This window comes from Mustela putorius, unplaced genomic scaffold (genome assembly GCF_011764305.1).
Source record: "Mustela putorius furo isolate JIRA1106 unplaced genomic scaffold, ASM1176430v1.1 tig00000275_pilon_pilon_pilon, whole genome shotgun sequence".
In the NCBI taxonomy this organism is placed as follows: Eukaryota; Metazoa; Chordata; class Mammalia; order Carnivora; family Mustelidae; genus Mustela; species Mustela putorius.
In genome coordinates this window covers 30308783-30333961 of record NW_025421341.1, presented here as the reverse complement: position 1 = coordinate 30333961, position 25179 = coordinate 30308783, and the positions used below count along the sequence as shown (strand labels likewise).

General features: G+C 40.4%; 1 protein-coding gene across 6 annotated transcripts; it reads left to right on the top strand.

Moving 5' to 3' along the window:
- The first annotated feature begins 928 nt into the window (after nt 1–928).
- On the top strand, nt 929–22970 carry SLC19A3 (solute carrier family 19 member 3). Of its 6 annotated transcripts, XM_045078819.1 has the most exons (8): nt 929–1726; nt 2220–2301; nt 11640–11702; nt 14122–14273; nt 16235–17060; nt 18672–18864; nt 20536–20677; nt 21435–22970. In XM_045078819.1, the coding sequence occupies exons 4-8, from the start codon at nt 14124–14126 to the stop codon at nt 21609–21611; spliced, it is 1488 nt and encodes a 495-aa protein (XP_044934754.1). In that variant the 5' UTR covers nt 929–1726; nt 2220–2301; nt 11640–11702; nt 14122–14123; the 3' UTR covers nt 21612–22970. The 6 variants fall into 6 exon arrangements, with proteins under 6 accessions (XP_044934754.1, XP_004776664.1, XP_044934753.1 ...); XM_004776607.2 differs by lacking the exon at nt 11640–11702; XM_013047910.2 differs by lacking the exons at nt 929–1726; nt 2220–2301; nt 11640–11702 and adding exons at nt 3499–3794; nt 6754–7023.
- Nucleotides 22971–25179: the final 2209 nt, after the last annotated feature.

The window sequence follows — 25179 nt, the reverse complement described above, 5'->3', positions numbered from 1 at the left end:
CTCAAAAACACGTGGGATACTTGTAACCAATTTCACTTCCAGTCAGAGTACTAAAAACCAAACAGTAAATTTTGGGGAAGGTTTTCCGTTTACCAACAGATAATGAAAAAAGTTTTTGTTTTTGTTTTTTCCCCCATTTTAATCAATGAGAACTTCATAATGCTTGTTTGTTTTTTTTTTAAGATTTTATTTATTTATTTATTTGAGAGGCAGAGATCACAAGTAGGCAAAGAGGCAGGCAGAGTGAGAGGAGGAAGCAGGCTCCCTACTGAGCAGAGAGCCCAATGAGATGATGCGGGGCTCGATCCCAAGACCCTGGGACCATGACCTGAGCCCAAGGCAGAGGCTTTAACCCACTGAGCCACCCAGGCACCCCCATAATGCTTTTTTTTAAAACCACCTCTGCCTAACAAAAACTTTTTAATAGTTGAACTATTTGTGTTGGAAAATTCTCAAAGCATAAGAAAACTATGCCACCTCACAACCTTAAAAATAAAATAATAAAATAAAACAAAACAAAATAAAAACACAGTGACTATAAACATTAACTCTGGAGTCAGGATGCCCCAACAAAAATCCAGACTTCTCCATTCACTAGCCCCACTGCCTTCTGCCTCACTTCAGCGCAGGATGGGCATCTTAACCGTGCTTCTTACAAGTTTTGGGGAAAAGTAAATGGATTTATAGGCAAGGACATATTTATAAATAGATGCACACTGCATTCAGTTCATGCTGCTTTGTTACATTGATATGTCAGGCTATTACTGTAAGTTGTTCCTTTCAGGTTCCAGTACCCGGGGTACCAGGTGAGCTTTTGTCCGCAGATCTCAGATTTCCTCCTCCGAGTTTAAAGGTTCGGGAGGCCTCTAGTTAGCATATGCAAAACGTCGGGGCGGGGCCTCGGAACTCGGTGTGTGGCAGGCTCCCGCCCCCGCCCCTACAGTCAGCGCTAAGCTTCACCCGGTGGGTCGGCCGAGGGGTCCTGTCCGGGGGCTTGTTCTCTGGGGATGTGAGCGATCTGGCGACCAGACAGCCCCTCCTCTAGGTAAGACTAGATGCGGGAAGCGAATCTCTGGCAGAAACACCATCACCTCTGGGCCGCGGCACTCCTCCGTCTTCCAGTTTCCGCGGCGCGGGCGGGACGAGTACCTGCGCGGCAGCGGACAGGTTGGGACCGGCCTGGATTCCATCGCGCGCCCTGAGCGACGTCGCGCTGAGGCTCCTGTGCTCTCCTGCCTGCCGATGCTGAGGCTCCCCAACTAGGTCTGCGAGAATCTCACTTTCAGCCATCTGCCAAGCCAATTAAATGAGACCACGACCCCGGGAAAGGGTCAGCATCCCCCACCGTTATACCCACGTGCACCGCTTCTAACTGAAAGGAAACTTGAGCGCAGAATTCTAGATCCCAACCCAAGAAGGGAGAAAAAGGCCCCAGTGAGAAAAATGGGACTTGGAAATGAAGGGAAATAGGACTCTATTTAGAGACTCCGTTAACTGAGATTAAAGGGAAACACAACCATATCTTACAATAATATTCCTGGGAAGGATACCTAATGATTTGTCAAGTCAGGATTGCCGCTATAAATGTGCAATAGATGTGAGGATTTGGGTTACTTAAAGTTTGAAAAGAAAATGTTCTCTACAAATACTCCTACAGAACTGTCTTTGCTGCTATCAAGACTGGAATACATTTGTATCTCCTAAGGCAAAGTGTGTTTTCATTAAGGTACATATTTTATTAATTTTTTTTTTTTTTTTTAAAGATTTTATTTATTTTTTTTTTATTTGACAGAGATCACCATTAGGCAGAGACAGGCAGAGAGAGAGGAAGGGAAGTAGGCTCCTTGCTGCCCGATATAGGGCTCTATCCGAGGACCCTGGGATCACGACCTGAGCCAAAGGCAGAGGCTTTAACCCACTGAGCCACCCAGGTGCCCCAAGGTACATATTTTAAATAGAACCAAACATAACTAACTTCCGAATATGTTTTTCTTCACACTGCCTTGGAAGTAGCTGAAATGAACAAAAATACTAGGTTTTCTCAGTCATTGTTGTTCAGAGATTATCAATGGTTTCTAAAAGTTGGATAATTCAAGGATAAATATTTAAATGAATTTAGGTGAAGTTATTTACTGTGTCTGTTTTCTGAGATTACACTCTCTGATCTATGAGTGCCCAGCTGTGTTCATTCTGGTTGAATTTGCTACGTGTGTTTACAGGAAGCAGATGGGAAGGAAGCTTTATTGAGCAACTGCTATGTGCCTAGAACGAGACTGAGCAGTTCCTGAACAACCTCGTGAGGTGGGTGTGGTTGTACACATTTGTTTCTTTTTTAATATTTGAGAGAGAGAGAAAGAGAGTGCACAAGTGGGCGGAGTGGCAGACCAAGGGAAAGGGAGAAGCAGGATCCCTACTGAGCTGGGAGTCTGATGTGGGGCTCATCCCAGGACCCTGGGATCATGAGCCAAAGAGGCAAATGCTTAATCAACTGAGCCACCCAGGCATCTGGTTATCCACATTTTAAGAACAAGCTTGAGGAGGTTAAGTACTTGGCACAAACAGGGGTGAGGTGAGGAGGAATTGGAGCTTTGGACTCCAAAGTCATGTTTTTTCCACTAAACCGTGGCCACCACAAACCCAAACCTGAAAAGAGAGTGGGGGATAAAGCCTAAAGCCGGGAAGGTCTGCAATAAGATGTCAGAGTTTTAAATAGTCCATTCCGTTATTAACAACTATTAGCAAATCATTTAGAATAAAGGAATAAATTGGAAGTTATTTGGATAAGCTAGAGACATGATGAATGGTAACAAGTATGAAAAGATAATTTTGGGGGGCGCCTTGGTGGCTCAGATGGTTAAGCATCCAGCTGTTGATTTCGGCTCAGGTCATGACCTCAGGGACATGAGATCAAGCCCCACATCACGCTTTAAGGGGGATGATCTTCTTCAGGATTCTCTTTCTCTCCCTCTACCCCTCTCACCCCTCTCTCTTAAATAAATAATCTTTCAAAAAAAAATAATTTTTGGAAAAGGATGAAGTGATGAAGGATGAAGCCTGGAAGGGGATGATGACTTCATCAGCAAATGTTTCACACGAGCCAAAAAGAATAATGCCATAGATGACAAAATGGAATCCGAAGCATGTGTTCGAAAGATCACTTGCATCTGCTCTTACAGTGGTCTTGACCAGAAGCAGAACTCTTCTGGCCTGCATGTTGAGTATGCAGTTCACACCTCATTCATGCTCTTTGAAGTTGTGTGGAGAGCTTCATTTCCGCAAACTTCCCTAGTGTTTGCTTTTGTCTTTTTTTTTTTTCTTGGAGGCTGGATGGAGGGGGGGGTTACAGAAAACCTTATGAGTGGATGGTAGGTGATAGTTCTACTTCCTGGTTTCCTGAGATTCTAAGTACTTAATAGAAAATTCAAGAAAAACTAGATTATTTTAGTTCTAGCATTCAGGAAAAGGTGTTTTTGATATGTTTACCTCTCTGTTGTTTCACAAAGATCTGTTTCTCTGTTTGGGTTTTTTCCTTCTAATGAGATTCCAAAAAGAGGGTGGCTGCGGAAGAGTTGGGTTCCTGTGTCGCAAGCCCTCAGAAGGGGGTGGGCTCTGGTGTATAAAGCCATTGCTCTTGACAGCTCAGTTCTAAAGGACTCCAGACTCCCAGGAGAGGGTGGGGCAATGGGACAGGGACTCCCAGCAGGGAACATCAGGAAGGAGCAGGAGTTGGATCTGAAGGCAGGAAACTGGACTCGGTTTTAGAAAGAAATAAGCTCAGGACACAAAAGAAACAGGTAACTCTGATTTCTCTTTGTATTACTTCGAAGGATGTTCTGTGTGACCAGGCTTCCAAAGCTTGTGGGTCTGTCCTAGCTCTGATTTGTGGGCACGGTTTCTGTTCTAAATTTTCTAGGGAAGACCCAGTTAGAAAGATGCTGTTCTGTTTTCAGACTGTACCATGTAGAATTTGAAAAACCTCAGTGCTTACAACAATAAGAGAAGTCCAAGGCCGCAGAGGGTCCCACAGAATGAAATGTTTTTAAGGGATAGGGGATGGGGAGAAGGAGTAGATTTTTTTTTCTTTTTTTTTTTTTTACTTAAGGCATAATCTACATACAATATAAAGTATGGATTTTAAGTTTGAGTGTTTGCAGTTATATACACCCATGTATCCATATCTCATCAAGATATAGGATATTTCATCACTCCAAAAGTTCCCTTGTGCTCTACTGCAGTCAGTTCCTCCCCTGTCTCCCACCCTGGGCTACCTACTACTGATCCAGTTTCTACATTGTAGATTAGTTCTGCTGGTTTTAGGACTATATACATTAATGGAATCACAGTTTTGTGTCTGGATTCTTTGACAGAGCATAACTTTATAAACATTCATGCAAGTTGTGCAGTAGTTCAATGCTTCTTGTTGCTGATTAAAGCAGTATTTGTTGCTTATATATATAATATTGTCCATTCACTTTCAATAGACATTTCAGCTTCTTCCTGTTTTTTCACTATTGTGAGTATATGAATTTTCTTGTATAGAGTGTCAAATGGTTTCCCAAAGAGTTGGTATCATTTTACTTTCCCACAAGCAATGTGTATGAATTCTAAATCTTTGTTAACATTCGGTTTGCTAGTCTGTTTGTGCTTAGGTGTTCTAGTGGTTATAAAATGGAAAACCTGTGGTTTTCCTTTCCATTTTCCTAATGGTATCTGTGAAGTAGCAGATACGGTTTTCTGATGAAATCCAGTTTATCGATTTATTTTAAGTCGAGTCTTTCTTACCATTTCGGTGACACATTTTGCAATCCCTGTGTCATAATCATCTGTTTTCCTTAGAGGTTACTCTGTGGTTCCTGGAATAGATGATGTCAAATTAGTTTTGGCGTATGGAGTGAAGTAGAGATCAGTGAAATGCATTTTAAGGTAGACGAAGGCTAAGATACTGGAAATTGGTGAAAACACCCTCCCATCCAGGATTTTGCAACAGAGGAATGGTAATTTAGCAACTCCCTGCAATCACTTCCCTATGCTTGTCTCCCACATTGGCTGGCTTGACTTATGCAGACAGTCCCTCCCTTTATTTGGATGTTTTCACTCAAAGTCCTATTCTCTTCTCCATTAATAGCAAGTAGATTGAAAGGCATAATTAGTGTTATACTCTACTGTCAGTGACAGGCATATACTTCAGTTCTCAGTAGTCAGATTTTGGGTTTGCTTCTGTCTGGTGAGGGGCTTGGCTCCAGCGGCATTGAAAAACCTGAACGATGAGTTTTTGGAAAATGGGACCAATACTGGCCCTCACTCTGTTTCTAAAACAGCTTTGGAGCTTGGGGAGTGAAACCCTTTGCAGATGTCATCTCTCTTGACCTGATGTCCCAAGTCCTTTGGCATTTAGAGGTGGTGAGATTCATGGTTATTTTAAAATGCCAACCTGAGGCTGTGTTATTGGAAATTGATGTTTTGACTGCAGTAAAGGTTCTGGAGAATAGTCTGAAAATTAGGGTAGCCCATTCTCAGAGGCTAGTTGCCTTGTCAAGCACCCTTTCTGAGATGACTGAAATGTTTAGTAGGGAGAATCGGACAGGAATTGAGTGGAGACTGGGGATTCTAGATAGTTTTCTCCAAACGTATTAGCACCTCAGTTAATCTTGGCAGCATCTTCTAAACAAACATAGGAGAGGATTTGAGGAAATGGCTCCTTTCTGCTGACCTAGTCTCTGATATACCAAGGTTGTGGGAAACCTTTGGAAAAACCACATTTGGGAAACATCTTTGCTTTGATAGGTCATCTTGCTCCCCGGCATCAGGGAGGCCACAGCTCTGAAGTCTCCAGCAGTGGGAGGAGAATTCCATTTTTTCAGAGTGGGCTGAGGAATGTGGTCACCCTAAAGTCCCCCTAACTTGGGAGGTCCACCCAGGCCTCAAGGAGACCGGAGGCCCACTAGTGTATGCCAGTTTCTATAGTTCTTGCTTTTTAATAGTTGTCTATTATATGTTACTGGAAATACACTCCTAGAAATATTTGTGGCTACAAAGTTTTCATATACATACACAGTAGTACATATGTATAGCCTATTGTTTAGGAAATTGGACACTTTCCATGCTTCCCACTTAGATAAGGTCTACATTGGCACAGGCCCAATACAGTTCTCCAGGGCATAGATGAAAAACACATGAAAATTTTGAAATGGACAAATATGGAAAAGGTTTAGTTCACACAATGAGTCTATAAGTTAGTTAAGGAAATACAGCCGAGTGACTGGTCGTAGACTTAAGCAATGTGAGTTCTAGGTTTACCTTACAACTCAATCCAAATGGGGATCCTGGCAACGATAAACAAAAGGTTTTCTTTTCTCCATACCATAGGGTTATAATGACCAGTGAACTTCTTTTGTGGTCAGTATAAGTAAGTTGGGAATTTCGAGGACACTATTATAAGTCAAATAATATTTATGATTATGATTATTAAAGCTATGCACATTCATACAGAAAAGATATTGGCCTGAAGCCAGTTGGAAAGATTTAAAGACATGGTTAAAAGAATAAAAACAAGGGGAAAAGTCAATAATATGGTAATGATTGGTATGAAAGCACAGATAAAAACTTGAACTCTGATAGCAAGAGATTGGAAACACACATAAGAGGATGAATTAAAAGAAATTGTTCTAAGGAAGATGAGAATAAAAATAATGAGAAGCTACCCAGCACAACTTGATCATAGCTGAAACATAAGTAATCCTTACATTTTTTTAGGAGATGGGAAAGGTCTATGAGCACCATAAAACAAAGTTGGTCTCGCTACACTCACCAGGGAACTGTGATTCTGAAGAAGGCTACAGCATCCTATGGTCTCTGAAGAAAGGGAAGTGGCAGCAGAAGTAGGTGGCCTTCCAGAAATAGACCCCAAGTAGAGACTGAGAGAAGAGACCAGACTCTTTCTGGAGGGTCCTTGGTGAATTTTAATGGAAAAATCATCATTATTTTCTTACCAGCAAAAAGAATGAGGAACAAATCATCTCCAAGGTAATTTAGATGGATCACTTCCCAGTGCAAAGGTGTTTCGAGGTCTCCCAAGCTCATAGAAGGTCACATGTGCTGGCTGGCAACCCCAACAGTGCATGTGGCCCATTTACCACTGGGGCCCACGTGATGTGTTACACGTGTGCAGATGGTGCAACTGGGTCAGAAGTAGGTGCTCTCTAGTCCACTGGGCAGGCAGAGCAAAGAGACTGCACCCCGCCCGGGGCCACCAGAGGCTAATGCCCAGCGTTTACCTCCTCCATCTGCTGTTGCTAGACCTCTGAAGAGCTCTCCCACATGGCCCAGCTGCCCCAGGTAAGCTCTGGGGGAGATACAGCTGCTGCACCATGTCTCCTCCTGAAGGAGCAGCTGATTCTCTCAGTCTTTCATGTTATTTCTGGCATTTTCACTATAGATTTCAAATCAGGATAGTCCAATAAGCTGACTTTTGTTTAAAGAATATACTTTTATTGTATTTTCTTTCAACCAACCGCCCATATGATGTTCTTGCGCTTTTGAAAAGTGGTAATGGAGCATATGAGTCATATATGAGAATTATTACTACAGGAGCAACTTTTAAAAGGATTATCTTATCTGGAAAACAGTCAAAGTGAGAAAATCAATCTGATTCCTGTCCTTGAATAAGAATCAATGAAATGAGGGAAGGTTTAGAGTATTCTCTAGGAGGAGGATAAAATTACAAGGTCAAAAATAATGATAAATGGAAAAGTAGCAAAAGTACAGTTTTTTTCCAGGATGCTGCTTTGCTGTGAAGGCTGAGACCCTCCCAAAGAGAACAGGTGTTCTATGATGACCTTAACAGGGATGTTTCTGAGAGACATGAATAAATATTTAGTCCTATATTTTCCTCTGCAACTTCTTTTTTTTCCCTTTTCTTCTTTTCTGAGAGAGATAGAGAGCTTGGGTGAGCATGGGGGAGGAGCAAAGGGAAAAGGAGAGAAAGAATCTTAAGCAGGCTCCCCACCCAGTGCAGAGCTGGACACGGCGCTCAGTCTGCCTTCTGCTCACGTCATGATCCCAGGATCCTGGGATCAAGCCCCGAATTGGGCTTCCTACTCAGCCGGAAGCCTGCTTCTCCTTCTCCCACTCCCCCTGCTTCCGTTCCTTCTCTCACTGTGTCTCTCTCTGTCAAAAAAATAAAATCTTAAAAAAATATATATATATATAATTATATATTATATCATATAATTATATTTATTTATAATTATATATATAATTATATATTATATCATATAATTATATTTATTTAATAAAACCGAATTTAATAATATAATTATTTATACAATAAATATCTTATACAATTATTATATAAAACACATAATTATAGATCAATATATGTAATGTATATAATTAGGATTGTTCTAAGGGCTAGAGACAATAATTATGTACAATATCTTATACAATTATTATATAAAACACATAATTATAGATCAATATATGTAATGTATATAATTAGGATTGTTCTAAGGGCTAGAGACAATAATTATGTATAGCAACGAATACAATATTTGGGGTCAAGCAGGAGCCAAGCAGACAATAGCTGATAGATTGCTGTCATTTTACCTGTGTGGCTTGCAGCCTCTTACATACGTAAGAGAAGAATCACTGCCTTCAGATGGTGGGTGAAAGGCGATGCTGGGCTGGAGAACTTCAGATACCTGTGTGCTGTATGGTATTTATTCACAATGAGACACAGACACTCCAGGGCCCCTACTGAAAAAGGCTTTCAGCTGCCTGGGAAGGAATGGGTCACAAATAGGGAGTGATTTGTGCACATGAAAGGGTTCGTGGGTTGGGCAGACAGAGTGTGAGAGGCATGTCCAAAACATCAGAGTCACCGGAGAATGTTTCCAGCTGTCCTGGACTCTTCAGGGCCTGGAATGCCAGAAAAGAATTTCAGGGTCGCATGTCTATGTGTAGTTTTGCAAAAACTTCCTGGACAATTTCCATCCACTTCCCCCTCCACCTTGTTAAACTCTAAGGCTGTGGCATGCAGCCAGTTTGCCCCAGGGCATGGGAAGGGGACAAGTGGTCCTTGGGCCTCCTGTGTCAGAATCATTCTGTATAAATGCAGATTCCCTGGCCTCCTGAGCCACACGTGAGGGACGGAGTCCAGGGGTCCCTATTTATCCAGTTCCCAGGCGATGTGATGGGCGAGTCAAGTTCACAAGGTCTTTGTTAAGTAGGCAGAGTAGGAAAGGATTCTGGAATGAGGCCCGTGCTAGACAAAGAGATCCTGGGCTGGGGGAAGGAGAAAGAACAGCCAGATACTCGCCTCTGAGAAGTCTCCCAGCAGGCAGTGACCAGGCTGGAGCCCTGCAAGCTGAAGGCAAGACTTGGCCTCGGAAAGGGTCTGGTCACTCCTGCTGCTCTGCCCAGTCCTCCCCGGGCTAAAGGATTCCTGCTAATGTTTGGTTAGATGCTTTATCTTATTTCCTCTGGCAGAAAATCTAGCTTTGGAGCCTGTGTTTTTTTCTGTGGGAAGGAGGCTGGCAAAGGAGCAAGGAAAGGAAGCCCAGCATCCTAGGATGCAGGTGTGAGCCCCCCAGATCTTTCTCAGTTTTCAACTACGGTCAGAGATCTTCCCTTGTTTTTGCCTTGTTAAGCTAGAATCACTATGGATCCTCCAACATGATGAGAGAAAAGGGAAGAGAGAAGCCATGTGTTTGTCACTCTGTGCCCTATATGGTGCCTCCAGATATCAGTCAGGATGCTTGATGCTCACAGAAAGTGCACACATATTTAGCATCATTACCCCATTTTATTTTTTTAATTAATTTATTTATTTTCAGCATAAAAATATTCATTATTTTTTCACCACACCCAGTGCTCCATGCAATCCGTGCCCTCTATAATACCCACCACCTGGTACCCCAACCTCCCACCCCCCTGCCACTTCAAACCCCTCAGATTGTTTTTCAGAGTCCATAGTCTCTCATGATTCACCTCCCCTTCCAATTTCCCCCAACTCCCTCTCCTCTCTAACTCCCCATGTCCTCCATGCTTTTTGTTATGCTCCACAAATAAGTGAAACCATATGATAATTGACTCTGTCTGCTTGACTTATTTCACTCAGCATAATCTCTTCGAGTCCCGTCCATGTTGCTACAAAAGTTGGGTATTCATCCTTTCTGATGGAGGCATAATACTCCATAGTGTATAAGGACCACATTTTCCTTATCCATTCGTCCATTGAAGGGTATCTTGGTTCTTTCCATAGTTTGGCGACCGTGACCATTGCTGCTATAAACATTGGGGTACAGATGGCCCTTCTTTTCATGACATCTGTATCTTTGCGGTAAATACCCAGGAGTACAATTGTAGGGTCATAGGGAAGTTCTATTTTTAATTTCTTGAGGAATCTTCACACTGTTCTCCAAAGTGGCTGCACCAACTTGCATTCCCACCGACAGTATAAGAGGGTTCCCCTTTCTCTACATCCCCTCCAACACATGTTTCCTGTCTTGTTAATTTTGGCCATTCTAATTGGTGTAAGGTGATATCTCAATGTGGTTTTAATTTGAATCTCCCTGAGGGCTAGTGATGATGAACATTTTTTCATGTGTCTGAGAGCCATTTGTATGTCTTCATTGGAGAAGTGTCTGTTCATATCTTCTGCCCATTTTTTGATATGATTGCCTCTTTTGTGTGTGTTGAGTTTGAGGAGTTCTTTATAGATCCTGGATATCAACCTTTTGTCTGTACTGTCATTTGCAAATATCTTCTCCCATTCCGTGGGTTGCCTCTTTGTTTTCTTGACTGTTTCATTTGCTGTGCAGAAGCTTTTGATTTTGATGAAGTCCCAAAAGTTTATTTTCGCTTTTGTTTCCTTTGCCTTTGGAGACATATCTTGAAAGAAGTTGCTGTGGCTGATATCGAAGAGGTTACTGCCTATGTTCTCCTCTAGGATTCTGATGGATTTGTGTCTCACATTGAGGTCTTTTATCCATTTTGAGTTTATCTTTGTGTACAGTGTAAGAGAATGGTCGAGTTTCATTCTTCTACATATAGCTGTCCAGTTTTCCCAGCACCATTTATTGAAGAGACTGTCTTTTTTCCACTGTATATTTTTTCCTGTTTTGTCGAAGATTAATTGACCATACAGTTGAGGGTCCATATCTGGGCTCTCTACTCTGTTCCACTGGTCTATGTGTCTGTTTGTATGCCAGTACCATGCTGTCTTGGTGATCACAGCTTTGTAATAAAGCTTGAAATCAGGTAACGTGATGCCCCCAGTTTTATCTTTGTTTTTCAACATTTCTTTAGTGATTCGGGGTCTCTTCTGATTCCATACAAATTTTTGGATTATTTGCTCCAGCTCTTTGAAGAATACCAGTGGAATTTTGATATAAATGACATTAAAAGTATAGATGACTGTAGGCAGTATAGACATTTTAACAATGTTTATTCTTCCGATCCAAGAGCAGGGAATGGTCTTCCATCTTTTTGTGTCTTCTTCAATTTCTTTCATGAGTGTTCTGTAGTCCCTCAAGTACAGATCCTTTACCTCTTTGGTTAAGTTTATTCCCAGGTATCTTATGGTTCTTGGTGCTATAGTAAATGGAATCGATTCTCTAATTTCCCTTTCTGTATTTTAGATGCACAACTGAACTTGAGACACTTGTAGAATTAAGGACCTCCTTGGCCTTCACCTGATGCAGGTAGAAGTACACTCTGGAAATGCAGACAAAGCTCTACTAGTGTTGGACACTCTTATAGGCACTAAACATAGAGCCATGAACCATCCGAACAAAAAGTCCTGCCCTTCTGCTTACACTCTCATGGGACATAGACCGTCTTTTTCTGTGTGACCTTTCCAGCCAAATGCCATTGGGTAGGAGTATTAGGATAGTAAAGAGATGAAGGGATAGATAATCCAAGGCACTCCTAACACCCCAGGGAACCATAGGAGCAGACTTAGTTCTCTGAGATGTATGGAGAAGATGATGACTTTGAAGTAGCAGACAATCCACAGTCAGCATAGATGGAAAGAATGTTCTAAATGTAGAGTCAGTAGATGTTACCCTATTAAGACCACGTTTTGAAAGATAGCCAAGCCTCAGTAGTTGCCTTCCCATGACAGACTTTTCTACAAGAACTGACTCACAAAGAAAGAAGGCCCCAGTAGTTTGCCAGTGTTTCTAGCAACAACCCAGGAAGAGATAAATCCCAGACATTGAAGGCTGAGGACAGTCAAACCCAGTATGCTTCTAGCAAAATTTTCACATTGTCAGCATTACTCACAGTTATAATCTCATCCAAATTCCAATTTCCATTGTCTCTGCACTGTTTCTATCAAGGGTCTTGTTGACATAAACAGAGACAGCGTTCCCCTCATTTAACTTAAGAGGACTATGCCACTGTCTGGGGTCAACTTGTGAAAAGATAGGGTGGTCCAGAAGGTCCTCCACACCTCTCTAGCCCCTAACAAATTCCTCTTCTTGGATACCTGGAATTGCATCCAGGGACTTGCTCTTCTGGAGTGAGCATCACTTTTTCTCTCTCTCGGGTCTGCTTTCAAGCTACTGTTGGTCCTGGAAGCTCAATGAGAGATCCTTTCCTTGCAGTGAGGAAAGAAAGTGTTTTCATGAACACCCTCATCCTAAAGATTCCTCACTGCAGGGAAAGGTGGTCATTAGGTTGCTGCCAGCAGCCCAGGAAGAAGGGCCACCAGAATGACGCAGAGTGGAGCACAGGAGAGGACCCAGAGAGAATTCCTAGAGATCTGGATTCAAATCTTGACCATGTGGTTTGAAGCCAGTTGTAGGATACCTTGGACCTCTTACATGCTCAACTGGGAACTTGGGAGAATGCTATCTATTTTATAGTTATTATTAGGACTTAATTAGATAATATGCACAAAAGCATTCTACAGTAAGTTTGTTTCCCCATCCAAGGCCACCAAAAATGTGGAGGCTTTGTGAAAAAAAGCTGGATCCCAAATATGAAGGAGTGAGAGGGAATTTTTCTGTTTCAGATTCTCCTTTGGATTTTCTGTCTGGAGTTTGAATTTCAAGCAATTTTATTTGTGGCTTAGAAAAAAAGAGCATGAACTATTAATTAGCTCCCTGCCCTACTGAGTGGTGTGAAACTGCAGACAGAGAGAAGAAATGGGCCCAGCGGTAATGAAAAGGAGAAGAGCAGTCTACGAAGTGATGCCTTGCCTTCCCAAAGTAGACTTAGCATCAGTCTGGAATGGGGAGAGATGGGGGAAAATGGCCCGTCAGATATTTATCTGGCTTAATTTATTTATTTATTTATTTTTTTAATTTTATTTATTTATTTGTCAGAGAGAGAACGAGCGAGAGTGAGCATAGGCAGACAGAGTGGAAGGCAGAGTCAGAGGGAGAAGCAGGCTCCCTGCAGAGCAAGGAGCCCGATGTGGGACTCGATCCCAGGACGCTGGGACCATGACCTGAGCCGAAGGCAGCTGCTTAACCAACTGAGCCACCCAGGCGTCCCTGGCTTAATTTTTTTAACTGAAGAATTACAGATTATCAGATTGAAGACACCTAACAAAAGTATCTTGAACATATGTTATGTGTCAAGCACCATACAGTGCAAGGGACAGTCTAATGGGGAGATAAATGTATAAATAAATACATGCCATTCAGTGTGTGGAAGATGTCAGGGTCATAGTACAAAATAGAGTGAGCAGATTAGTAGTAACTTGAGCCACTAAATCTGCGGTAAAATTGGATTTGACCTCCTAGAGGTACTTGACTTACCACATGGACACCAATAACTCACCAGCCAATGTTTTACTTACTTTCAAGTATTAATTAACCCAAGTTTATCATTTATTAGTAAGTACTCCTTACCACGTTCATGATGAAGAACACTTAAGGAGGTGTAACTGTCCCAGCAATAATGAGTAAGAAGCCCATTGACAGAGGATGGTTTGACTGGAGCCCTAAGGAGTATTTGAGAACACATTCATCACTTGCCTTTCCATTTCAACTGCAGAGAGATGAAACTTTATCCTTTCACAAAACATTTAGAGATCAGTTTTGCGTTATATCCAGGATGCTAAAAGTAATTAAACATCAGCTAATTTTGACTTTGTTCCCATTTGATCAGCCATGGATTGTTTCAGAACTTCACCAAGTCATTCCTGGATTTATCCCACGGTGATCCTGTGCTTATTTGGATTTTTCTCCATGATGAGACCCTCAGAACCCTTCCTTATACCATATTTATCTGGACCAGATAAAAACCTGACCAGTTCAGAGGTAAGTTAATATACATACAGACATATCTTTTTTTTTTAAGATTTTATTTATTTATTTGACAGAGAGAGATTGAAGTAGGCAGAGCAGCAGGCAGAAAGAGAGGGGGAGGCAGGCTCCCCACTGAGCAGAGCCCGATTTGGGGCTTGGTCCCAGGACCCTGGAATCATGACCTGAACTGAAAGTAGAGGCTTTAACCCACTGAGCCTCCCAGGCACCCACATACAGACATATCTTAACATGGTTTAATTTTACAGGATTTGAACAGGATGTGGGGTTAGGGCTTCATTCAACTTGAGACATTAACCCATTGACTTCAGTGATCCCATTTTCATGATATTTGCCATTTAATACAATGATTCAAACTACTTTTCCCTCCTCACACTTACAAAAATGGGAAACTATAGCACATTATATGTCTGATAAATATTTTAACTTTTATGGAGTTCTACCATTAGTCTTAACCCATGGTAACTTTCATGGAGGACTTAGTTGATTCTGTTATACTAATCCTAGAGGAAAATCTCTGCCAGGCCTCCAGTCCTCACGACGTTTTGGGCTGCAGAGGTATAAGCAGGATCTGATAAAGAATAATATCAGTTCTTGAGGATAGTTATTCAGTTGTGAGAAACTATCAACCAGTCGGTGAGACATTAACAGCTTTATCTCAGTTTTATCTTCCCCGGAAGGCCAAATTCTCTTACTTCAAAGTTTCACGTCCTTTTTTATAATAAGTGCAACAAGAAAATGCACTCACCCAACTGGAGAATTAGCCTGCGCTGGTTTTATCCCCATCTCCAGCCAGAGCCACAAAAGTCCTGCAGAGTGTGGCTTCACCTGGAAGGCTCCTCGACACTCGTTAATTTGGTGATGAGGTGCTACAGACAGAAAAGCAAGCTTGTTGTGCGGCAATGTAAGATCAGTTTGCCACAGCTGTGTTTCTAATTTTCTCCAGGTAGAAGCCTATCATGATGAAGACGAAACAAAGGACTAACAAATACAGGTCCCAAATCAAACAGTGAACCCGGTGGGGTCTGCTTCTGCAAACACTAGGGACCAGTTAATGTACCCAGGTTCCAAGGTGCCACTCAGTCCCACTAGCCTTCCAATCACTGAACTTTCCCTCATTGTTTCCCTTGTCGTTGACCTTAGGGTCCACAGAGGTTGCTGTGGACAACAGAGGCACAAAACAAAGGCTGGTGTGGTAGAGCTGCCACCATACCCATATCTTGCCCCAAAGATCAGCCCCTTCGGTCCTTCCTTTCTAGGACTGATCACTGAGGTCTGCAGCATTTCCAATGATAGCTGCAAAATACCCACCTCAAGTTGAGGGCAGAATTGAGTAAGCAGAGATTAACCAGTAGAACTGGGAGGGAAAGGCTTTGGGAACCCAGCAAATTTGGCCAGGAGGAAAATCCAGTGCATTACTTGTTCCCACTTTGTAATTGTGCAAGGTTATTTACTCTTTTCTGTCTTCTCATGTGTTCACTAGACTGTAGATATTTATGACACGGTGATGGATCAAATAAACAAAACGATTTTCACTTCTAATTTTGTAGCCACTTTGTCTAATTTTAAAAATCTTTGAACAAGAAGGAATGCTACTTTCGAAGAGCCTGAAAAATTCTAAAGTGGCTGTTGAGCATTTTTTAATTAATTTAACTCAAATGTATATACTATTTAACTTTAGAGTTCAGATTGCACATTAAGCAAATATATTCTTATGTTGGAAGGTGCATACATTCATAAATTGGTTTTGTTTTGGAGAAGGGGGAGGAGCTCTCTCTTCCTAGAAAATCAGTTTTCTCTTGTGCTTTTCCATAATATGAAGAACATTCCATCCAACTGGATATGGAATTTGCTATTAGGCAAGCCACCTGTACCTTAGTAACATACTACCGAAAAGGTATTCCTTTCCCCTCCCGGTGCCTCATGGTCATGTGCTCCGCTTTTCAACCTCACAGATCACAAATGAGATCTTCCCAATCTGGACATACTCTTACCTGGTGCTGCTGCTCCCCGTGTTCATCCTGACCGATTACGTCCGCTACAAGCCAGTCATCATCCTGCAAGGAGTCAGCTTCATCATCACATGGTTGCTGCTCTTGTTCGGCCAGGGAGTGAAGGCCATGCAGGTGGTGGAGTTCTTCTACGGGATGGTCACCGCCACCGAGGTGGCGTACTATGCCTACATTTACAGCGTGGTCAGCCCTGAGCACTACCAGAAAGTGAGCGGCTACTGCAGGAGCATCACGCTGGTGGCCTACACAGCGGCCTCGGTGCTAGCCCAGCTCCTGGTGTCCCTGGCCAGCCTCTCGTACTTTTACCTCAACGTCATATCCTTGGCTTCCGTCTCTGTGGCCTTCGTTTTGTCCCTTTTCCTGCCAATGCCCAAGAAGAGCATGTTTTTCCATGCAAAATCCAGCAAAGAAATACAGAAGCAACCGAACAAAAATGAGGTGTCAGATGCATCTTACAAAATTAACACACCAGGCGGTGAAGAGAAGCCCGCTTCAGAAATATCCACCATTTCAGGGAACCTGGATGGTGGTCCTTTGAGCAGCCCGATGCTGCGAAATGTAGCGTTGAATGTTTTTGTGCAGTGGTTCCAAGATCTGAAGGAGTGCTACTCCTCCAAGCGACTATTTTACTGGTCCCTATGGTGGGCCTTCTCAACAGCAGGTTTTAACCAGGTTTTGAACTATGTTCAAATCCTGTGGGATTACAAGGCACCATCCCAGAGTTCTTTCGTCTACAATGGGGCAGTAGAAGCTATTGCAACCTTTGGAGGTAAGCAGACATTGATTTATCTTCCTTTAATGGCTATTCCCATTAAGTTTATGTCTTCAGTTGCTAAATTCCATGGTGGTAAACTGGTTTTGTTTGGAGGGCGTATTAATATTCTTTTTTAAATAGAAGTCACTGGAAAAAATAAAAAGAGGACCATGACACTTCTATTCAATGTGGTAGAGTTACAGCCAAATAACTCAAGAGCTCAGGATTAAGCAACAAATGATTAAATTCTGGCCAAATTCTTAAGATTCCAATTCACCATCAGGGAAGGGGTTAATAATGCCGCTTCTTCTTCCAGGTTATTTTTATATCCAAAGGAAAATACTCACCTTGTATATAAGTAAGGAAATTTTATTAGTTTAGTAAAATAGATTGAACTATCAATCAAGACTTCCAAATTACAATGGGAAGAGTTTTGTTAACAAAGGACTTGATTTAGCTAGTGCCCATCTTTAGCAATTCTAGGTTCCACACCAAAAATTTCCCAAAGTAGCTTTCTTAAGAAATTTAAGTGGAGAAGTGGAATAAATGTGAGAGTCAAGATTCCAATATCAGAAGGAAATCTGCCTTTGAAGTTTACTCTACAATAAATATTTATATCCTGGTAAGTGGAAACTTTAATTCAACTGAGACTTTAAAGATATTTTCTAGGAAGTAGGAGATTTCCACACCCTCATTTACCAAAAATTTCAGAAACTCATGTGGTGTCTGTTCTCTTATTGTCTCTCTTTTGGGAGGCTTCACCTTAACTCCTATACACCAGGACTGTGCTGGAATTGGTTCACTGAAATTCTTTCTCCTATGCTCCAAATTCTGGGGGAGAGGGAAAAGAATTTTATTTCCTTTGTAGCACTGATTCTTTCCTGGCTCACACATGGAAAAGTTAATCAAATATCAGTTATTTGAAACATAAATACCTTTTGTTTTGATAAGACGTTTTACCTTTCATTTTGATAAAAAAAAAAAAAACTATAAATACTAACTGTCATGACTGCCAATTATTCAATCTCTTAAACTCCATAAGTCAGTACAGAGTTCACTGAAAATCTCAAGTAAATGAGACCAGATCTCAAAGACACCCAGATGGAGACCAGAAGGTTAAGGTGAAGACTCAACCTACCCAGTGCAACACATCCTTAACCCACTGAAAAAATTTACAATAAACAATGAAACAGAAAGGCAAGTATGGACAGGCTAGGTATACTACCAGAGCAGCCCTTTCACTCTTGTCTGTCCTAGCCCCTTGCATGTTGTAGCAAGTGACTGGGTTTGTGTATCACTCCTCCCCACGCTGCTGTGAACCTTTCTGACCCCTTTCTAATGAACCTTTCTGGCCCTTCTCCAGGGTGCTCTGCAGGGCATGCAGCAGATGCCAATTAAAATTGTGGCAACTACCAGACTGAAAGAAGAGTAGGTAAAGAGAGAAGCTAAAAGAAAACACGGTTGAGAAAAGGATAAATCCACATTTGGGTGGATCACACTGTTTCTGTGAAAACCATGTATTCACCTTGTAGATTTGCCCAGGATGTGGCTTTGTAAAGAGAGCATGTTGACCTATCCCATGCTCAAAGTCAATGTGTTGGAGTTCCCTTAATGTTTCTTTTTCAGGGGCTGTGGCTGCCTTTGCAGTGGGCTATGTGAAAGTCAACTGGGATCTTCTGGGGGAGCTGGCCCTAGCCATCTTCTCCATCATTAGCGCAGGCTCTCTGTTTCTCATGCATTACACGACCGACATCTGGGCATGCTATGCTGGCTATCTGATATTCAAGTCCAGCTATATGTTGCTTATAACCATAGCAGTGTAAGTATTACCAACCATTTCTCTCCATTCCTGAAACCACACCATATTCTCTCTTCACTAGCATTTCTGTAGTTCCTCGCAGAACTTTGGAAGGATTTTAATCAATTGTAGTATTTTAAATGTTGATTGTGTATTGAATGGGACACAGGTAAGCCATGTTTTCACTTAACTATTTGCCCTGTGAATGTTACTAAGATTAGTCATCAAAGAAAAAAAGAGCTCTGTGGGTTCATAACCAAAAGCAATGATTGTGACTTTTATTTCAGACTCTTTGCCCTAACAAGGTGTGGTGCAATCTGATTTTGAATGATTAAGTTTATTGTTAATTTCATTTAGTTGTTTGTGTCATTCCAGGTATGTACTTTTGTGTGAAGCAAAATAGGCTCAGCAAGTTATAAAAAGTTGGATATTGAAAAAAGTAGATGCGATTATAAAAAACTGTATATCCCAGAAATCATAGTTTTAACAATGAAAAATGTTTTGTTCCATACAGAAGTTCAGGGAGAGCTGACTATAGGAAATAGGCTTTGGTATTAACTAAAAGAGATAAGAAATATTTGAATTTCAAATCATATGAAAGAAGTAGAGCCAGAAACTCTGTTAAATTTTGGGATTTAATGTGTCAAAAATGTTTGATAAGGAATTGATGAAACACAAGAATATAAGCAGACTTTGAAAAGATGGAACCAAAGAAAGAGAATAAGCTTATTGACGAGTTTACTTTTTTAATGGAAATATGTCAGTTTAATGAATCAAACTCATGTCTCTTAAGTTTCTCTTTTTATGTGAGAGGACATTGTTAAGGTAGGATTACATTGCTTCTTTTCATTTTAAGAATCTTCAGAACTGGGGCGCCTGGGTGGCTCAGTAGGTTAAAAAGTCTCTGCCTTCAGCTCAGGTCATGATCTCAGGGTCCTTGGGATTGAGCCCCGCACCAGGCTCTCTGCTCAGTAGGGAGCCTGCTTCCCCACCCCCCTCTCTGCCTGCCCCTCTGCCTACTTGTGATCTCTCTCTCTCTCTAATAAATAAATAGATCTTAAAAAAAAAAAAAAAAAAAAAGAATCTTCAGAACCAAAAGTCTTTGCCTTTGTTATTTAGAAGAGCTCTAAATAACATACACTGGCCAATCATTCGTGAGTTGTAAGATGTCAAAATCTATATAATTATTAAAAGCAAACTAATTATAGATTCACTCCATTGCACAGCCAGCCAAGATCTGGCTGTCTGAAAGAATAAATACCTCACCTACCCAAATTTGAAACTGTTGATACAATTGACAGTAAAAAGGAATAACTCTCCAAATGATTCCATAGATGGGATATTGCTGGCATTTTCATAAAAATTCACTGTGAAACAGAATCTAAAACCAGATAGTATCGAATATTCTCAGGTTATGAGAACTTAGAATATTTAGTTTTCACTTTTGGAAGCATTAAATTGGATTGGAGTAATTGTGCTGTATTTCCTCAATGGGTATTCTAATTCAGCCTTCAGTTGTATTTTTAAAATTAATTCCCTTTCTTTGCTCTCCCTGTTTGTCTAAACTGGAGGAGATTTAGACAGAGTATTGGTAACAAGACATCACTTTTATCTCCAGTTTCTGTCTTTTAAAGATAAGAGTCCCTTGTGTATTTTGTTTAAAAAGAAACGTAATTCAACATTCAATGACAGATTTCAGATCGCAGTTAATCTGAGTGTGGAACGCTACGCCCTGGTGTTTGGAATGAACACCTTCATGGCACTGGTAATTCAGACCATTATGACAGTGATTGTTGTAGATCAGAAAGGACTCAACCTGCCGATCAGCATTCAGGTAAGCTGCAGTATTACTGTTTTCCTAGTCAGGTAGCTGGGGGAATGCAGAATACCTAGGTAATCCAATATTTAATTTCTTGAATTGCTTAGTTGGGCAACTTTTAAAATAAGCAATTCCTTAATTATCATACCGTAACACAGGTTTTCGGCAATAAGCACAGTCGGTTAGTGTTTGCCTGTGGCTCCTAAGACCTCATCAGGTGCTACTCTGGTCATTGTGTCCCCTGTATGTCTGCTCTCCCTCCCATAATTCCCTTCCAAGGGTTAGGAGATTTGACTCGAAATGGTACATGATTGCAGAGCTCAGTTCCTTTTCCCTACTCTACCGCGGGACTTGAAATTAGCCCAATGTCACATCTTACATTTGGATCTGGGAAAGGGAGGGAAAAGCATGTAAGAAGTAGCCTCATTATATAAAATTTACTCATAGCATTGCACTACCCTGAAGACATAAACACATAGATCAGTGGGATTTAGTGTTTTTTTTTTTCACTTTGGTGGTGTTAAATGGGGTTTGAACCCAAGCAACCTTGGCTCCAGAACCCACATTCTTAGTTACTGCATTTCTTACACTTTTATAGCTGATTCTTCTAAGATAGAAGAAAATATTGTGCAAATCTAAATGATGCATGTTAAAGTCCTAGGTCTTAGTCATCCCACAATCCAAGCAAATCAGCGCCATGACTGTGTATTATCAATGATATACACAGTCATATTTTATGTGTGTCTAATTAATTCCATTTGTTTTTCTCTAGTTTTTAGTTTATGGGAGTTATTTTGCCGTTATTGCTGCCATTTTTCTAACGAGAAGCACATACATCATCTACTCAACCAAATGCCAAAAGCAAGCACAGAGCTCTCCAGCAAGTCAGAACCCAGATGAGCTCCACCCAGAGGGACCAAGGAATGTCATTACAGGAACAAAGCTCTGACCTTACGGCAGCCACTGCATCCACTGAACAAGGACCTTCTTGGTCACAAAGTCACTGAGCGCCATAAACTGACACACTTCCAAAGCCTGGATTTCAAGGAACCTTTTCAAAACCACAACAAAATCTTAGTTTTAGACCAGATACTACGTGCCCAGCTGGATGCAGCTGACAAGACCCGTCGCCTCAGTCAAATAGCCGACGTTGGGTACTCCCAACAAGTAGCAAGGATTGGGAAGTTCTGGTTTTGGTTCCTCCCTAGGACATATCAATGGCATGGAAACAAACCACGAGAAAACGCCACTCAACCTGCAGTTGATGTTCCCCATTCGTAAGCAGAAATACTAACTGGACTGACCCCTTTGCTTGTTTTAGATATTTTATCTTACCAAAACAGGCAAGAGATGGACGTTTTTTTTTAATCACATAGCCATTTGCCTCCTTCTTTCATTAAGTGTATTTCTATATTCCTTGCAGTTCTCTGCGAGAATTTCAAGGTCCCATTTCTAAGGACCTTTCTTCACTCCAATGCCGTGTCGGTGTGATCTCTAAAATAGAAAAACTTAAGTAGAAATTTCCAGAGTTTCTAAAAGTATTTGTAAGTAAGAAACACTGATGAGGGGGAACACCTACTTTTTAAATGGCAGAGATTGTGCTACATAAAATAAGGTGTGCAAAAATATTAAAGAGCCTTTCTAAATTTTTGATGAATTGTGCTGAGAATCACCTGTGCTTGTGTCCTTTGAAACTTCAAAAGAGGACACATGGAATAGTCTGCCATGGAAATAAAGAATGCTGATTCAAGATTTAGGTTTCAAATACACTTTTCTCCAAATTCTAAAATTCGATTATGGACTGAAAATAAAATTCAGCCCCAAAGCCAACACTTACTTAGTAGAGAAAACTAATGACATTCCTACTTCTATCAAAACCAAGGAAAAGATGATCACTATTATTCTCATTTAATTTATTGTACTAGAAGTATAAGCCAAAACAATTACACAAGCAAAAAAAAAAATGAGAAGAACTGTAAAAGACAAAGTAAAACTCTCACTATTCCATAAGCAAGTATATACCCGGGAAACTCAGCTAAAAGCTGAGATCGCAGTATATAGAAATCACCTGCCTTCATGATACAACGACCATTTAGAAGATTCATGGGAGTAAAATACCCAATTTATGGTAGAACAAAAATAATACAAAATAATTACATGCAATCTATTTAATAAATGTGTGAAGCATATATGAATATGCCTACAAACACTTCTGTAGATTACAAGGTAACGCCTAAACATATGGAAAAGTGTATCTTCTTCTTGGTTAGGAAGAAAAAAAATATAAAGATATCATGCTTTCCTTTTTTGTTGTTGTTAATATATAATGTGTTATTTGTTTCAGAGGTTCAGGTCTGTGATTCATCAGTTTTATATAATATCCAGAGCTCATTACTTGTCCATCACCCAGTTGGCCCATTCCCTCACCCCTCTCCCCTCCAGCAACCCTCAGTTTGTTTCCAATAATTAAGAGTCTGTTAAGGTTTGTGTCTCTCTCTGGTTTTGTCGTTTTACTTTTCCCTCTCTTCCCCTATGATCATGCTTTCTAAATGAATTTATAAGTTAAATCCTATCCCGGAGGTAAAAAAAAAAAAAAATACATTTTTTTTTCCAGAACTAGTGATTCTAAATTGTATTTGGAACATTAACAAAAAAGAACCAAGAAAATACTTCATCAAGCGGGAAAATGAAATTTAATTATTTGCAGAGAATAAAATTCTATTTAAACTCTCATCTGCAGTAACATAGCAACATGAAGAGACAGTCCACTGGAAAAGAGTAAAAAGTTCTGAATCAATTCTTAGTTCCTAATGGGTTAGACTGTGATTAAGATAGCTTCTCATACAAAAGGAAGAAAAAGACTGAATATTTAATAAATTGGAACAATTTTCTTCAAGGAAAACAAAGTTGCACCCAAGAATGCTAGAATAACTCCATCCATATGCAATATATATGTGTTAAAGCACAGATTTAAAAAAGAAGGGCACCTGGGTGGCTCAGTCGTTAAGCATCTGCCTTCAGCTCTGGTCCTGACTCCAGAGTCCCTGGATCGAGTTCCACATGCGGCTCCCTACTCAGGGGGAAGCCTGCTTCTCCCTCTCCCACTTCCCCTGCTTATATTCCCTCTCTCACAGTCTCTCTCTCTCTGTCAAATAAATTTTAAAAATCTTTTTTTTTTTTTAAGAAAGAAAAGAATGAAACTTAAAAAAAAAAAAGAAACCACAAAAATACTAGGTTATTTTATAACCTCAAATCTTTCTAAAGTAGTGTAAAACCTTGAAGTCATGTAATAAAGTGAATTGACAGCATAAAACTAAACTTAACGTATGGAAGAAAAGTCACTGCAAACAAACCCAAAAGACAGATGATAATCTGGAGTAAATATTACAATGCTTCAAAGCTGCTTTCCTTAATTTAGAAAGAATGAATATCAACTGATAAGAAAAAGATCAGTTACCTAATAGAAAAATGGGCAAAGCATGTGAACAGGGAATTCAGAGAAGGCAAAACACAAATGGCCCGGACATGTAGATGATATTTAAATTAACTCATGAAGGAAACGTTTATTAAAGTATAATGAGATACCATTTTTCACCTGGCAGACTAGAAAATAATCCAAAAGTATAACAATACACTTGGTTATCTGGGGATGAGTCAACAGGCAGTCTCAAAGATGAGTGGTGGGGGTATAAATTTGCCTCATTGCTGTGAAGGAAAATTCTGCACTCTCCCAATTACAAATTCCACCTATAGATTTCTCTGGTAGAAATATATATTACTAATGAACACTGCCTGCCTCGGAAATGACTCGCACAGGTGTTTTTCATTACAGTAGTGTTTCCGAGAACAAAGGATTAGAAGCTATTTAAATGTCATTATATTGAGACAGGGAAAATGTATTATGGTGCATCAATATATTCTCTTGTAATAATATTAACTGGATGAAAAATTAAGGAAGAGACTTACAGTATTTAAATACTGTACAGTATCTAAATACTTACAGTATCTAAATACTTACAGATACTAAAAAGTATCTAAAATAAATTAAGTGGGAAAAGTCAAGTGCCAAAATAATGAGTATGGTAGTTCACTATTTGTGCAAAAGTAAGGAGAAAAATACCTGTATCAGCTTACATACACACATACAACTTTTCTGGCAGGACAAACAAAACTGCTAACAGTTACCTGCTATGGAGTAATGAGGAATGGGGGAGGGGAGAAAAAGGCATCTTTCCATGGTTTTTGATGCTTGTACCACATAAATTACCATAACTGAAATTGAAATGCTAACTTTTAAAAAGTGTTTAGCCTCTTGGGATATAAATTAGCATCGAAGAATAAGGAGCTGGAGATTTTTATTTTTTACATGTAACCATTCTGATTTTTTTCTTTTCTTTTTTTTTGTAATATGCAGGAGTAACCTAAATGTACATGTATAATCAAAAGGAACAAACGCAGAAGACAGAAGAGTATCTTAAAAAGAGGTTTTTTTCATTTGGTATCTCATTAAAGGGAAA